Source organism: Lepidochelys kempii, chromosome 2 (genome assembly GCF_965140285.1).
Source record: "Lepidochelys kempii isolate rLepKem1 chromosome 2, rLepKem1.hap1, whole genome shotgun sequence".
In the NCBI taxonomy this organism is placed as follows: Eukaryota; Metazoa; Chordata; order Testudines; family Cheloniidae; genus Lepidochelys; species Lepidochelys kempii.
The window spans coordinates 202,992,395-203,009,066 of NC_136381.1; the positions used below are offsets into that span (position 1 = coordinate 202,992,395).

General features: G+C 45.1%; 1 protein-coding gene across 1 annotated transcript in view; it reads right to left on the reverse strand.

Moving 5' to 3' along the window:
- The window catches only part of KCNH8 (potassium voltage-gated channel subfamily H member 8), a 394,139-nt gene that overhangs the window by 78,050 nt on the left and 299,417 nt on the right, over positions 1-16,672 (reverse strand). The window contains exon 8 of the mRNA XM_073333523.2: positions 13,613-13,810. Within this exon, the coding sequence (XP_073189624.1) occupies positions 13,613-13,810 (198 nt within the window). The remainder of the gene's footprint in view (positions 1-13,612; positions 13,811-16,672) is intronic.

Consider the following 16,672-nt stretch of genomic DNA (forward strand, 5'->3'; position numbering starts at 1 on the left):
TTCTGGCACTGGAGGGTTGGTGCAAGATCCTCACACAGTTCCATGGAGGTCTGTTTTCTCATTCGAAGTTCTGAAATCACTGCTGGTCCTCCCAGGTTTCTAAAACAATGTGATCCCACCACACTGGGCTGGTTCTCCTGCACCAGAACCGACAGTCCATTCAGGGGCATCCATGGCAATAGAGGCATTCACCACATCTTATTCCACGGGAGTGAATTGTCAGACACTGAAGGTCAGCTGTCTTCGACGTGTCAGAAAGTTCTGCCCAAATTCCATCCAGCATCTCACTGATTGCTTACTCCACTGCATAAACATTTTCCTGTGATAAGGAGCAGGAGCAGAGCCACATCATCATCCCATTGCTCCATGTCTCCCACCCCAGTGTTGCAAGGAATAAGAGTGAGGGGAGATGTGATCATGAACTGCTATTGACAAATGTGTGAAGGCAGGGGACAAACACCCAGAACACAAAGCAAAGAGATTCCCAGGGTGTCTCCCTATCTGCACAGAACTTGGGATACCACCCCTAAAATGGTATCACTGACGTTGACAGCATGGATATATGTATACGTGTGTACACAGCATTAGACCTGTGTCCAGCACAGCTTATGTGGACACTCGGTGCTTGTATGGGAAGCACATATGAACACATACATGGTCCAGTAACCAAGTAGGCCTGCCAGTTAAACATAACCTTTGTTTGGATGAACTCAGTCTGAGTCTCTTTTGTGTCTTTTTCCCATCAAGATTTATTATTGGTTATTGTGACCTTTTATACATTTTCATTCACTTTTTACAGTTGCACTCACAATTACGGAAAATGTGTAGGCCCAATTATCCCAACAGGTCTGACACAGAGTTTTACTTGCAATTAGAAAGTGGCTTGGGAATAAAAAGACCTGAGGCAAAACTGAAGGCATGCCCACAGACATAATCTGTCCATGTTTAGGTGTGCAGCGTGCTTGTCTGTTGTGAGTGGAAGTATTTAGTTCTAGATTGCATCTACAGTGTGATACAAAATGTACCTATTTATAAATTGTTTATTGAAAAAACTATTTAAGAGTTTCATTACTCTATGCCCTGGTCTACATGATGAGTTTAGGTCAAATTTAGCAGCATTAGGTTGATCCATCCACACGAACAAGCCTGTTTTGTCGAATTAAAGGGCTCTTAAAATCGTTTTCTGTTCTCCTCCCCAGCAAGGGATTTAGTGTTAAAATCGACCTTGATGGGTCGAATTTCGGGTAGTGTGGACACAATTCGACAGTATTGGCCTCTGGGAGCTATCCCAGAGTGCTACATTGTGACCGCTCTGGACAGCGCTCTCAACTTAGATGCACTGGCCAAGTAGATAGGAAAAGCCCCGGGAACTTTTGAATTTCATTTCCTGTTTGGTCAGAATGGTGAGCTGATCAGCACAGGTGACCACGCAGAGCTCATCAACACAGGTGACCATGCAGTCCCAGAATTGCAAAAGAGCTCCAGCATGGACCGAACGTGAGGTACTAGATCTGATTGCTGTATGGGGAGAAGAATCCGTGCAGGCAGAACTCCGTTCCAAAAGACGAAATGCCAATATATATATATATGCCAAAATCTCCAAGGGCATGATGGACAGAGGCTACAATGGGGGGACACAGCAGTGCCGTGTGAAACTTAAGGAGCTCAAGCAAGCCTATCAAAAAACAAAGGAGGCAAACAATCGCTTTGGGTCAGAAACCCATACATGCCACTTCTATGATGAGCTGCATGCAGTTCGGGGGGGGGGAGGGGCCCTACTGCTACCCCACCACTGTTCATGGACACCTGCAAGGGGGGAGCCTCACACAACAGGGATGAGGAAGATGAGGAGCAGGAGGAGGAGGTAGTTGAGGATAGTGCACAGCAGGCAAGTGGAGAATCCCTTCTCCCTGGCAGCCAGGAACTGTTCATTACCCTGGAGCCAAAACCCTCCCAACCTTCCCAAGGCGGGCTCCCGGACCATGAAGCCGCAGAAGGCACCTCTGGTGAGTGTACCTTTGTAAATATAATAAAGGGTTTAAAAGCAGCGTGTTTAATGATTAATTTTCCCTGAAGACTTGGGATGCATTCGCAGCCAGTATAGCTACTGGAAAAGTCTGTTAACGTGTCTGGGGATGGAGCAGAAATCCTCCAGGGACATCTCCATGAAGCACTCCTGGAGGTACTCTAAAAGCCTTTGCAGAAGGTTTCTGGGGAGGGCAGCCTTATTCCGTCCTCCATGATAGGACACTTTACCATGCCAAGCCAGTACCAAGTAGTCTGGAATCATTTCAGAACAAAGGATTGCAGTGAATGGGCCCAGGCTTTGGTGGCATTCAAGCAACAGCTGTTCTTTATCTCTCTGTGTTAGCCTCAGGAGAGTGATATCATTCATGGTCACCTCGTTGAAATATGGGAAATTTGTTGAAGGGGACATTCAGAGGTGCCCGTTCCTGCTGGGCTGTTTGCCTTTGGATGAAAAGAAACCATCCCTGCTGTTAGCCACGCAGTGTGGGGAGGCCCATTCATGCTGAGTCATTTGCATTTGGCTGACAGGGATCTTCCCTGATACTAGCCATGCGGTGGTGTGTGTGTGAAGCGATCATCCCAGAGCATTGGAGAGAGGGGGGTTGGGTTGTGCTGCACATTCACCCTAAAACCGCAGCTCCTCCTTTTAAATGGCCAACCCAACGGGCTTTGCTTGGTGTCAAGGTTCCTCCCCCACTCTGAACTCTAGGGTACAGATGTGGGGACCTGCATGAAAAACCTCCTAAGCTTATCTTTACCAGCTTAGGTCAAAACTTCCCCAAGGTACAAAATATTCCACCCGTTGTCCTTGGACTGGCCGCTACCACCACCAAACTAATACTGGTTACTGGGGAAGAGCTGTTTGGACGCGTCCTTCCCCCCAAAATACTTCCCAAAACCTTGCACCCCACTTCCTGGACAAGGTTTGGTAAAAAGCCTCACCAATTTGCCTAGGTGACTACAGACCCAGACCCTTGGATCTTAAGAACAATGAACAATCCTCCCAACACTTGCACCCCCCCTTTCCTGGGAAATGTTGGATAAAAAGCCTCACCAATTAGCATAGGTGACCACAGATCCAAACCCTTGGATCTTAGAACAATGAAAAAGCATTCAGTTTCTTACAAGAAGACTTTTAATAAAAATAGAAGTAAATAGAAATAAAGAAATCCCCCCTGTAAAATCAGGATGGTAGATATCTTACAGGGTAATTAGATTCAAAAACATAGAGAACCCCTCTAGGCAAAACCTTAAGTTACAAAAAAGATACACAGACAGAAATAGTTATTCTATTCAGCACAATTCTTTTCTCAGCCATTTAAAGAAATCATAATCTAACACATACCTAGCTAGATTACTTACTAAAAGTTCTAAGACTCCATTCCTGGTCTGTCCCTGGCAAAAGCAGCATAGACAGACAGACACAGACCCTTTGTTTCTCTCCCTCCTCCCAGCTTTTGAAAGTATCTTGTCTCCTCATTGGTCATTTTGGTCAGGTGCCAGCGAGGTTACCTTTAGCTTCTTAACCCTTTACAGGTGAGAGGAGCTTTCCCCTGGCCAGGAGGGATTTCAAAGGGGTTTACCCTTCCCTTTATATTTATGACACTTGGTATGGGAAAGGAGGGCGCTGCTATTTGAAACCATTCCCACATGTTATGAAGGTTGACGAAGCCGAAACCCTTTGCCTTACCATGGCTGCCTGCAAGCCAAATTCTGTTGTCCAGCCGAGCGTGTGTGATGTCTCACACCAAACCGGCAGGCACTCAATATAAGAGGCAAAATGTGACCAAAAACCCACCCCCTTGGTTGACTCTACTTCAAAATTGTACCAAAAGCACATGTGCTATGTAATGTGAATCGCTTGATTCAGTGTGAAATAGTCTTCCCTTTATTCTCTAAAATGTATCTTTTTAAATACTACTCTCCCTTTTTTTCCTCCTGCAGCTGCAAATGTTTCTACACTCCCTCTATCATCTCCGTTCCAGAGGCTAGCGCAGATTAGAAGGTGAAAAAAATGCACTCGTGATGACATGTTCTCAGAGCTCATGCAGTCCTCCAGCACTGAAAGAGCACAGCAGAATGCAGGGAGGTAAACAATGGCAGAGTCCAGAAAAGCGTTAAATGAATGAGATGAGAGGAGGGAGGAGCCCCATGAGAGGAGACAGGATGCAATGCTGAGGCTAATGTGGGAGCAAACTGAGATGCTCAGGCATCTGGCAAAGCTGCAGGAAAGGCAGAGGAGCACAGACTGCTGCTGCAGCCCCTGTATAACCACCTGCTCCCCCAAGTTCTATATCCTCCTCACCCAGACACCCAAGAATGGCTGGGGGTGAGGGGAGAGGCTACAGGCACCTAGCTACTCCACCACTAAGGATTGCCCAGCAACAGAAGGCTGGCATTCAATAAGTTTTGAACTGTAGTGTGGCCTTGTCCTTCCCTCCTCCACCACCCCACCCGGTGCTTCCCTCCTCACCCACCCCTCCTGGGCTACCTTGCGAGTTTTCCCCCTATTTGTGTGATGAATTAATAAAGAATGCATGATTTTGAAACAATAATGACTTTATTGCCTCTGAAAGTGGTGATCAAAGGGGTGGGAGGTCAGTTGGCTTACAGGGAAGTAGAGTCAACCAAGGGGGTGGGTTTTCATCAAGGAGAAACAAACAGAAGTGTCACACCGTAGCCTGGCCAGTCATGAAACTGTTTTTCAAAGCTTTTCCGATGCGTAGGGCACCCAGCTGTACTCTTCTAATTGCCCTGGTGTCTGACTGCGCGTGATCGGCCACCAGGTGATTTGCCTCAACCTCCCACCCCGCCATAAATGTCTCCCCCCTTACTCTCAGAGATATTGTGAAGCACATAGCAAGCACCAATAACAATGGGAATATTGGTTTCGCTGAGTTCTAACCTAGTCAGTAAACTGCGCCAGCAAGCTTTTAAATGTCCAAATGCACATTCTACCACCATTCTGCACTTGCTCAGCCTATAGTTGAACAGCTCCTTACTATTATCCAGGGTGCCTGTGTATGGCTTCATGAGCCATGGCATTAAGGGGTAGGCTGGGTCTCCAAGGATAACTATGGGCATTTCAACATCCCCAACTGTAATTTTATGGTCTGGGAAGTAAGTTCCTTCCTGCAGCTGTTCAAACAGACCAGAGTTCCTGAAGATGCAAGCGTCATGCACCTTTCCCGGCCATTCCACGTTGATGTCGGCGAAACGTCCCTTGTGATCCACCAGTGCAGCACCATTGAAAAATACCCCTTGCAGTTTACGTACTGTCTGCCAAGGTGGTCCAGTCCCAAGATAGGGATATGCGTTCCGTCTATCGCCCCACCACAGTTAGGGAACCCCGTTGCAGCAAAGCTATCCACTATGACCTGCACATTTCCCAGAGTCACGACCCTTGATAGCAGCAGCTCAGTGATTGCGTTGGCTACTTGGATCACAGCAGCCCCCACAGTAGATTTGTCCACTCCAAATTGATTCCTGACCGGTAGCTGTCTGGCATTGCAAGCTTCCACAGAGCTATCACCACTCGCTTCTCAACTGTGAGGGCTGCTCTCATCTTGGTATTCTTGTGCTTCAGGGCAGGGAAAGCAAGTCACAAAGTTCCATGAAAGTGCCCTCATGCATGCGAAAGTTTCACAGCCACTGGGAATCATCCCAGACCTGCAACACTATGTGGTCCCACCAGTCTGTGCTTGTTTCCCAGGCCCAGAATCAGCGTTCCACAGCAGGAACCTGCCCCATTACCACCATGATGTCCAAATTGCCAGGGCCTGTGCTTTGAGAGAAGTCTGTGTCCATGTCCTCATCACAATCATGATCATGCTGTTGTCGCCCCCTCGCCTGCTTTTGCAGGTTCTGCACATACTACAGGATAATGCGCGAGGTGTTTACAATGCTCACAAGAGCAGTGGTGAGATGAGTGGGCTCCATGCTTGCTGTGGTATGGCATCTGCAGGACAGCAGGAGAGCAGAGTTGCAGCGGAAGCAGTGGATGACGATGGATGCCACGAGAATAAATATTTATACAGAACGAGAGGACCTGAGAGGTGGAGTCATGGCACCAAGAGAGCAGAGTTGCAGTGGATGACGACGGTTAGCAGTCGTACTGCACCGTCTGCTGACGGCAGCACCCAGGACACAACAGCAGCAGTGACTGTGAGCTAAGCTGAGCGGGCTCCATGCTTGCCGTGGTATGGCATCTGCACGGAAAAAAGGTGCGAAACGATTGTCTGCCGTTCCTTTCATGGAGGGAGGGGCGACTGATTGTTGGATCATATTAAAGAAGTTCTGTATTAAAATCACAAATGAGTTCGATTCCCCATAGTTTAAATTCCAGGGTATTAAGAGGTCTCTTGGTTTTTGGTACTGTTTCTCTCTCTCTCTGTGTGAAACTTGCAAGCTGCTAATTATGTTAGTACATTCTAAGACAGAGTCTGTTCTCAAAGCAATTCTTTGTAACAACAACTACTCACAAAGAGAGAGATTCAAAGCAACACTCTGTAACAACAGAAACAGCACCCAGAGACTCCCCGCCCTTTTGTTATATTCATCTCGCTTTGTTAACAATTGTGATTAAAATAGAGATAGAGGATGTATGTGGATGGATGCTTGGTGTGGATAATAATTGAATGATCAGGGAGGTGCCAGCATAAGAATCCAGTGTCCATCAGCTGAAGAAGGCGTCAAGTGGAAATAACCAGAGGACCCCCGGAGGGCAGACTGGAATCCACCCAATAGCCTCAAGGATGGGAGAACCAAAGAACAAGATAACATCTGGCAGCACGGAGCCGTCAGGAATGTGCCATCTGCTACTTGATTAAGCAACAGCATGATGAAGCAATTCCCATAGACTGGCATAGGAAGAAATTCCTATAAAAATGGACTCTAGAAAGTGAGAACTTTGGGGTCTGATTCTGCAAACCAACTTCCAGGAGCATCAGATGTGCATCTGACAAGGCCCTGCTCCTTCCTCATGTCCAGGCCACCTGGCCAGTGGCTTGGCATGAGCAACTCTAAGGCCGGTAACTATGACAACAACCTTTCAGAACCTGTGTGTGTGTGTGTGTGAATGAATGTGAAATTGAATGGAATGTTACAGCTATAACTAACTGCTTACTATGATTCTTTCTGTATTCACAATAAATGTGGCATTTTGCCTTTTCCCCTTTAATAAGATCCTGCTGGTTTTTATTTTATTGGTATAACATGATCACGTGTACCCAGAACCACCCTCAACAATGTTTTTGCCCCATCAGGCATTGGGAGCTTAACCCAGCATTCCAATGGGCAGCAGAAACTGCGGGAACTGTTGGATGACTTACGGAGTGGTGCACTGTGGGGGTAGCTGATGCTAGCACGGTAGTGAGGACACACTCTGCCGACTTAATGCACTTAGTGGGGACATACACAATCGACTATATAAAATCGGTTTCTAAAAATTGACTTCTATAAAATCGACCTAATTTCGTAGTGTAGACATATACCTTAAGAATAGACTCTTATAGGGTATCTGTCTTCATAGCACTTGAAAGGAAGCAGAGAAAGGCTCCCCAGAATACTGAACATGTCAGTTTATAAACAAGACTAACATGGTAATGACCTTAAGTGGCAACGTAAACAGATTCCATGGGTAAAGAGAAAGACAAGGGGAATGTGAGAAAGAAGGGATGTTTCCTGTTGGTCACAAGCTAGAGACAGACAACACATTCTCTAGTTTAGAAAAGTTTTGAAAACTGTTATAAGTTCAGAAGAGCACAATAAAGGAACCAGTAGCTCCTTTGTTGTGAAAGGAGATTAGAGAATTAAACAAAGCACAGTACCTGTCAAGGTTCCTTCCCCACTCTGAACTCTAGGGTACAGATGTGGGGACCTGCATGAAAGACCCCCTTAACTTATTCTTACCAGCTTGGGTTAAACACTTCCCCAAGGTACAAACTTTGCCTTGTCCTTGAACCCTATGCTCCCACCACCAAGCGATTTAAACAAAAAACAGGGAAAGAGACCAGTTGGAGACGTCTTCCCGCAAAATATCCCCCCAAGCCCAACACACCCCCTTTCCTGGAGAGGCTTGAGAATAAACAAGTTGAACACAGACCAACTTGGGTTTCTTAGGACCCTAAGAACCCAATCAGATTCTTAAAAAACAGAACTTTATTAGAAGAACAAAACAAAGATAAAAGAAAAACTCTGTAAGATTAGAATGGAAGATAATCTCACAGGCAGGCAGATTCAAAACAGAGAATCCCTCTAGGCAAAACCTTAAGACACAAAAACAGGAATACACATTCCTCCAGCACAGTGAATTTTACAAGCCATTAAACAAAAGAAAATCTAATGCATTTTCTAGCTAGATTACTTACTAACTTTACAGGAGTTGGAAGGATTGCATCCTTAATCTGTTCCTGGCAAAGGTATAGCACAGACACAAAACCTTTTGTCCCCGCTCCAGATTTGAAAGAATCTTGTCCCCTCATTGGCCATTTTGGGTCAGGTGCCAGGGGGGTTACCTTAGCTTCTTGACCCTGTACAGGTGAAAGGATTTTGCCTCTGGCCAAGAGGGATTTTATAGCACTGTATACAGAAAGGTGGTTACCCTTCCCTTTATATTTATGACAATAAAATTTGAAATGTTTCAGAGGTGATCTGAGCTGAAATCAGGGCAATACAAGCAAATCAGTAAAATGGGATGAGTATGTTGCAATGGAAAGAGAGAGACTGCACAGTGAGAGAACATGGTGTGTGTGTGTATACATAATATCTAAACACACACACACACACCCCCCATTAAAAAAAACCTATGGTAAAAGAACATGGCTGTTGCAAAGTCAAGCAGCTAACAGTTAGGAAATGCCAGACTCAGATTGTCCATGCATACAGTCGTGTGTATGCCTTCTGGGTGTCTTTAATTCCATGATCACATAATATTTATTTCCACGGGACCCTCATTCAGTGCACAGGATGGACAATGTTCACCATGGGCATTGGGAAAAGTGGGAATGGGCAATCAATCAAAATGGGCCAAATTTCAGTGGTGTTGCAACCTTGTACACCAGGTTGCAATGCCACTCACTCAAATATGGCCCAGCTGCCCCTCCACCTTGCCAGCTGGGTAGGTGATCCACTGTTATGCCACCCTGCTCTGGTCAGGAGGCTGTCCCCCTTGTTGCATCCCTGTTGAGTTCAGGTTTTCAAAAGTGGGGGGGACATGCTCCCCTATTTAAAAAGTGTGGGGGGGGCAATGACACTTTCCCCACCATGGCCATCTCCAGTGGCTACGATGTTCTCTAACTGGGTAGTTATTTAAACATTTTTTTTTATCGTCATTCAATGTGTGGCCTCAGGCCTTATTTGCTGCATGCTATTCAAACCCTTCTCTGAATTCAGAATGACTAATTTTTTAATGGACTTTTCTATGTGACTAATGGACTATCAGTATAGTATTGGAAAGCTTCCCAAATATGAATCAATTTACCTTCACACCACCCCTGTGAAGTGAGAGGGTGGTATTATCCCAATTTTACACGAGCAACAGAGGCAGAAAGATTAAGCCCACAGTTGCCAAAAGTGTCCAGTAATATTGGCTGCTCTATTGCAGTGTTCTGCTGAACAAATACAGTAATATCACAATGCAATCTGTAATATATATGGACTCAGCTGCTGAAAGCAAGTTCACCTGTCAAGAGCAGAAAGATGGATCTACTAAAGTCTAACAATCTTACTTATCTTGAAAATTCTATCTGTGCATGATCCACTTACTTTCTCCCCCAACTCTGGGACCACGTATTGCACGGAGTAAGATATTTTTCTCTTTCCTAGGATTATTTATCTGTCTTACACCATAATTGAAAAATTCATACAAAATCAGTACATCAAAACTAGCAAACAGATATAATAAAACAAGAATACCACTTCATAGTACAATAAAATAAAAATCAATACACAGCAAATAAGGGCTACTTTTGAAGTACAGACATTACTTAAAATTCATAAGCATCAACCAAAGTTTCATAAACCTAAGATAAGGAAGCATCTCATTTAATCAATAAATATTTTTTCTCCCCAATTCTTGAGGTCATGCTTGAAAAGTTCTTAGAGGAAAAAATTACAGGCTCTTTCTGTCCTGAATGTACTCCTTTCCTTTATCTGCCAGCCTACAGAACTTTATTAATAAAGGCTAGATCATTCTTTTCTTAATGATGTAATAAATTCACACTTTAGTCAATGATATATACTTTTCCAACTGACCTACCCTGCAGTGACACCCAGAAAACATTATTCCTTCTACTTTAAAAAAAATACTATCCACTCCATATGAAGCCAACAGATGTATTAATTAATGCCTCACCAGGGTAAGTATCTTGCAAAATAAATAAAGTATTAATTTTCAAGACTTTAGTCATATTAATGTATAGTAAAATATAAGATCTGGGAAAAATATACACCAAAGGCACACTAAGAACCGCATTTGTCAGACAAAAATACCTTAAGCCTTGAAACAGTGTAGATGAATATTCTTGTCCCCAACAAATTCTACTGAGGTGAAGATAAGTTCCTTTGTCTACCATGTTTGTTACCTCCCACTGCCCCATGACAACTCCACTGCCCCCTTTACCCTCTCTGCTGAGTCCCCTAAATAATGTCCCACATACTTAAATTTCCACAAACCTTCAGTCAAAAGTGCTCTAAATCAACCTCTTCTTCCTTCTCTTCTTGACATATGCTGCCATCCAGCCCCTTCCTGAATTTAAGCTCATTCCCTATTCTTCCAACATACCCTTGACTCAATCTGTGTTTCAGCTACCAGTTTTCTTCTGTTGCATCTGCATTACAGTCCTGATAGAATCTGACAGTCCCTCTGCATTTCCTCAACACTCCCCCCTCCACATGCACACAGTGGACCCACTACCCAGGTGTAAGAAAACATCTCTCAAAGTTAAACCCAAGATCTGCATCTCACACCAATTAGTTACTAACTCGTTGTAGTGTTCTGAGAGCTAATAACTGTTTGGAGGCCTGATTCCTTGTGCCGCACCATACAGAGTTCAAATGAATCTCTCTGACTTCAGCGAAAGACAGCCATGAGCTGCAGGGAGAATTAAAGAAAAGGAGTACTTGTGGCACCTTAGAGACTAACCAATTTATTTGAGCATAAGCTTTCGTGAGCTACAGCTCACTTCATCAGATGTTTACCGTGGAAACTGCAGCAGACTTTATATACACACAGAAATCATGAAACAATACCTCCTCCCACCCCACTGTCCTGCTGGTAATAGCTTATCTAAAGTGATCAACAGGTGGGCCATTTCCAGCACAAATCCAGGTTTTCTCACCCTCCACCCCCCCACACAAATTCACTCTCCTGCTGGTGCTAGCCCATCCAAAGTGACAACTCTTTACATAATCAAGTCGGGCTATTTCCTGCATAGATCAAGGTTTTCTCACATCCCCCCCACCCCCATACACACACAAACTCACTCTCCTGCTGGTAATAGCTCATCTAAACTGACCATTCTCCAGGTTTAAATCCAAGTTAAACCAGAACATCTGGGGGGGGGGGTAGGAAAAAACAAGAGGAAACAGGCTACCTTGCATAATGACTTAGCCACTCCCAGTCTCTATTTAAGCCTAAATTAATAGTATCCAATTTGCAAATGAATTCCAATTCAGCAGTTTCTCGCTGGAGTCTGGATTTGAAGTTTTTTTGTTTTAAGATAGCGACCTTCATGTCTGTGATTGCGTGACCAGAGAGATTGAAGTGTTCTCCGACTGGTTTATGAATGTTATAATTCTTGACATCTGATTTGTGTCCATTTATTCTTTTACGTAGAGACTGTCCAGTTTGACCAATGTACATGGCAGAGGGGCATTGCTGGCACATGATGGCATAGATCACATTGGTGGATGTGCAGGTGAACGAGCCTCTGATAGTGTGGCTGATGTTATTAGGCCCTGTGATGGTGTCCCCTGAATAGATATGTGGGCACAATTGGCAACGGGCTTTGTTGCAAGGATAAGTTCCTGGGTTAGTGGTTCTGTTGTGTGGTATGTGGTTGTTGGTGAGTATTTGCTTCAGGTTGCGGGGCTGTCTGTAGGCAAGGACTGGCCTGTCTCCCAAGACTAGAATTAAGTCTCTTTTTCTCTTAACATGAAAAATAAACTTCTGATTATTATAAAGTCTGCAAATTAAACCAAAAACAAACAAACACACACACACACACACACAAACACCCCCCCCTCTACTGCCCCCCAGCATCTGAACTGATATTTGAAATGAAAATAAGTAATATTCTTTTATCTAGGAAATATATGGCAGTTACAGGGTTCCTTTATGTTTTACCAAGGTACGTTTTTGGAAGTCTTGCCATCTTCATCATCCCTTCATGGATATTTCTTGATTACCTCAATAAAAACAACCCCCCCCCCACGTATTCCACGACAAAAAGTTTTGTTTGACTACCTTGAATGCATGTGGAACACTTGAAGGTTAAATATTTAACCTTTTCACTATTATTCAGCATTGAAATTGTATGTTATCAATCAAATTAATTACTGTACTAACTGTAGCATTCATGAAACTGCTGGAATTAATAAGACACTGTTCCTTGTCTGACTCATTATAATTACAGCTACTTATTGCCAGGCCAATGAAAAAGAGCTGATAATTCATCAGGCTTTTTATATTTTTATATGTCATTGCTGAATGCTGTGAATTCATAATTTACAGTGGTATTCAGCATGTACCATAGTCTCTGGTGTCAAGTTGTCAAGTTTATACTGTGGAAATTTACATTGCTGAACTGACAAGAAGAGTCATGAAGACTAGGCTTGGAGTGAAACTTCACTGGTGAAAATACTTACCACTAAATCCGGGACAATTAAGCAGCCAGAAAAACAATGTGGTGCACAGAGGTCTAATGGTGACTCACTTTGCTTCCCTCCACACATGCCAAACATTGCCTTTGATTTGTGTGAAATATGTATTATGCTTTAATGCCAATATTTTTGGAGAAGAGATGAAAGTAAATGTATAAAAACCTGCAGAACTCTCTCTCCACTTTTCTCTATTACTGTTACTTATCCTGATCCAGGTATACCACATTTTGAAGATGAAACCAGTTTGGAATCTTGGAGCGAGATGCGGGAGTTTGACTCAACAGAAATAAAGCCGCTGCGATGAGCAAATATTTTTTCAACAGTAACAAACCTTTATCAAGATAAATCAAAAGCAGGTAACAATAAGAAGACCAAATATAACAAAAACCCTTCCAGCTTTTATATTAATCTACAACAGTGATCAGGCATATTTTATTCAATATTATTGTTGCCCTTGCAATTAAAAATTGAGACCTGCAGACAATTGTTTGTTGGTTTACTATACCAAAAAAAGGTTTCAGATTCATTGAATTTGCTATTGTGCTAATGAAAATGTACCACATCATGGCTCACAAATTTCAAATTTAATCAAGGACATGGCATTTTAGGATGAGTGTTTTACTTGAATTCATTTCAAATTATAGTTTAAAATTGCCTTTTTTCCCCGTTCAAATTTGACTTTTTGCAAAACATTTTTACTTACCCCCAATCAGCATTGTGCAAATGGAGAAAATCTTTTCTGCATCAGTATTGGCCGAAACATTTCCAAACCCAACACTGGTGAGACTGCTGAGAGTGAAATAGAGGGCAGCTATATAGGCACTTCTGATTGACGGGCCTCCTAATGTATTATTGCCATAGTAAGGAGACTCTATACGTTTCCCCAGCTCATGAAGCCAACCTGAAAAGTAAAGAAAAAAAGTCCAATGAGAAACAGCATAACGAAAGCCACAGATTCTGTGAGATAAATGTCATACTTTTTAAGATTTAGGGCACTGGATTCTAGATATGATTCCGAGAATAAAATGAAGATTAAAGCTCCAATACTGCAAACACTTACAAGGTGTTTAGATAATTATGTTCTATGCACGTACTGACTGTTTGAAAGACGGAAACATCTATCTGCTCCACTCCATACAGATCAGTAAAATTAGGATCTGGAGAAATTCCTTTAGGCTGAAAAATTACAAAATAGGCAATAAGCTTTAAGCATGAATTCTAACACTTGTGATAACATTTTGTGACTGTTTTGTGACTTTGTATTGGTATCTTGCGAAACAATTCAATCAAGTCTCTGAAAACAGACTGTTGAGGGTCATTACCACTCATACACTGGACCAGCCACAACTGCAGTCTCTGTTTTCTTGTGCTACTGCCTCCTCATTGCCTGTAGGATGCTAGCTACTCCAAATAGAGGGAGGGGAGAGGCAGGGAGAAGCATACGTGTAGCCTTGCCACCACACAGAGGTGAAAGTAAGCCGGTATGCCCCAGTACGGTGTACCGGCAAGAGCCGGTGCACCCTACCGGGGTGGATCGGCTTCCCCAGGCGCAATTTAAAGGGAGCCCCCTGCCAGAGCCCTGGGGTAGCGGTAGCAGGGCTGGGGCGGCGATTTAAAGGGCCTGGGGTGGTAGCGATGGCCGAGCCCATAGCCCTTTAAATCGTCCCCGGAGCCCTGCCACCACTTCCCCAGGGCTCTGGCAGGCTCCGGGGACGATTTAAAGGGCCTGGTGTGGTAGTAGCGGCCGGAGCCCTGTCCCCGGAGCCCTGTCCCCGGAACAATGGGGAAGCAGTGGCGGGGCTCCGGGGACAATTTAAAGGGCCCAGGGCTCTGGCCACTGCTACTGCCCAGGGCCTTTTAGCCCGCTGCCAGAGCCCCTGGCTGCCGCTGTTACCTTGGGGAGGGGGAAGGAAGCACTTGCCGGTACAGGGTGGGCCGGGGCTGGCTCTGACCTCCCCCAGCCCCACCCCTTCTGCCCAAGGCCCCGCCCCTTCCGGGGGCCAGAGCCGGCCCCAGCCCAGGCCCGTACCAGTAAGTCCCTAGACTTACTTTCGGCCCTGCTACCACCTCTACATAACCTAGCAGGATTATCAGGATGCATAGGTGGAAAGCATGCTGCACCTTCATAAGGTGGCAGTGCAGAACGACTTAAGCCTTGTCTACACGGGCAAGTTTCTGGGCAGTGAAGCAGCTTTCTGCGCTGTAACTCCCGAGGTGCACACACTGCCAAGCCACTTAGTGTGCAAAAACTGCACAGTTGCAGTACAGTTAAAAAAGCACCCTGACGAGAGGTGTAGAGCTTTCTGCGCTGGCCTTACAGCACCACGATAGGCCAGTGTAGACACCCTGATCGATTACAGCCCGGCAATTGGCCTCCAGGAGGTGTCCCACAATGCGTATTCTTGCGTCTCTGGTCATCGGTTTGAGCTGTACTGAATTGCCCTCAGGTGACCAAACTTAAATTTAAGGAGCCCCTACCCCTTACATTCCTTGGGAATTTTGAAAGTCCCCTTCCTGTGTGCTCGGTGATGTGTGCAATGGTCTCAGTGCATCTTTCCAGGTGACCATGTCTGCTCCATGAACCAGACGATCCCCCACTTGGAGCAATGCCGAGCTGCTGGACCTCATCAGCATTTGGGGAGAGGAGGCTGTGCAGTCCCAGCTGTGCGCCAGCCATAGGAATTATGATACCTATGGACAGATTTCACAATGCATGACAGAAAGGGGCCATGACTGGGACACACTGCAGTGCAGGTCAAAGTGAAGGAGCTATGGAACGCCTACCAGAAGGTGCGGGAGGCAAATCACCGCTCTGATGCTGCGCCCATGAGCTGCCAGTTCTACAAAGAGCTGGATGCAATACTTGGTGGCGACCCCACCTCCACTGCAAAGGCCACTGTGGATACTTCAGTGGCTCGCATGCCAGTTGAGAGTGGCCTGAGCCAGGAGGAGGAAATCTTGGACAAGGATGTGAAGGGGGAGGGGACCCAGAGGCAGAGGATGAATTGGAGGTCAGAGATGCATGCAGCCAGGAGCTCTTCTCTACCCCAGAGGAGGCTAGCCAGTCACAGCTGTCAGAGGTTGGCGAAGGACAAACAGGAGAGGAATTTGGAAGTGGCTTTGATTTTGGGAATTACTGAAGCGAGTTTTTGTGGGCAGGAGGGTTGCAGAAAGCAGGCTTGTGTCTGTATGATGTGCGTACCACCACATGCCTAGTCTGAGCGCCAGAACAGGGTGTTGATCGACTCCCTCACTTCATGTGAATCTGCCTCAGCGATCTCCACGAAACTCTCATGCAGATACAGGACAATCTGCTGCTGCAGGTTCTTTGGTAGAACTGCTTTGTTTCTTTCCCTATTAAGGGTAACTTTCCCACACCACTCTGCCGTCACTGGCAGGGGGACGACCATTGCTGCACACAGGTGAGCCACATAAGGACCAGGGTAGAAGCTGCAGGCTTGAGGAAGACCCTCCCTTGATTCTCTGCTCACTCTCAGCAGCAAGATATCTTCCATAATGAACACAGCCTGTGGAAAATGTCAGGACAGCAATGATTTTAAGGAACCCCCTACAGTGCTGGCTCTCCCTAAGAGCCACGTGCCCAGTGGACAGTACAGTCCTGGAACACTGATTTCCCCTGCCCCTGTGGTTTCTCACCATTTTGGGGGTCTTGTGCTTGCCTGGGTCAGCCAGTTAGTGACAGGTATGTGAATAGTGGCTGTATTTTAAATCACTGAATCAGTGGTCTGTGTGTTGCAAACAA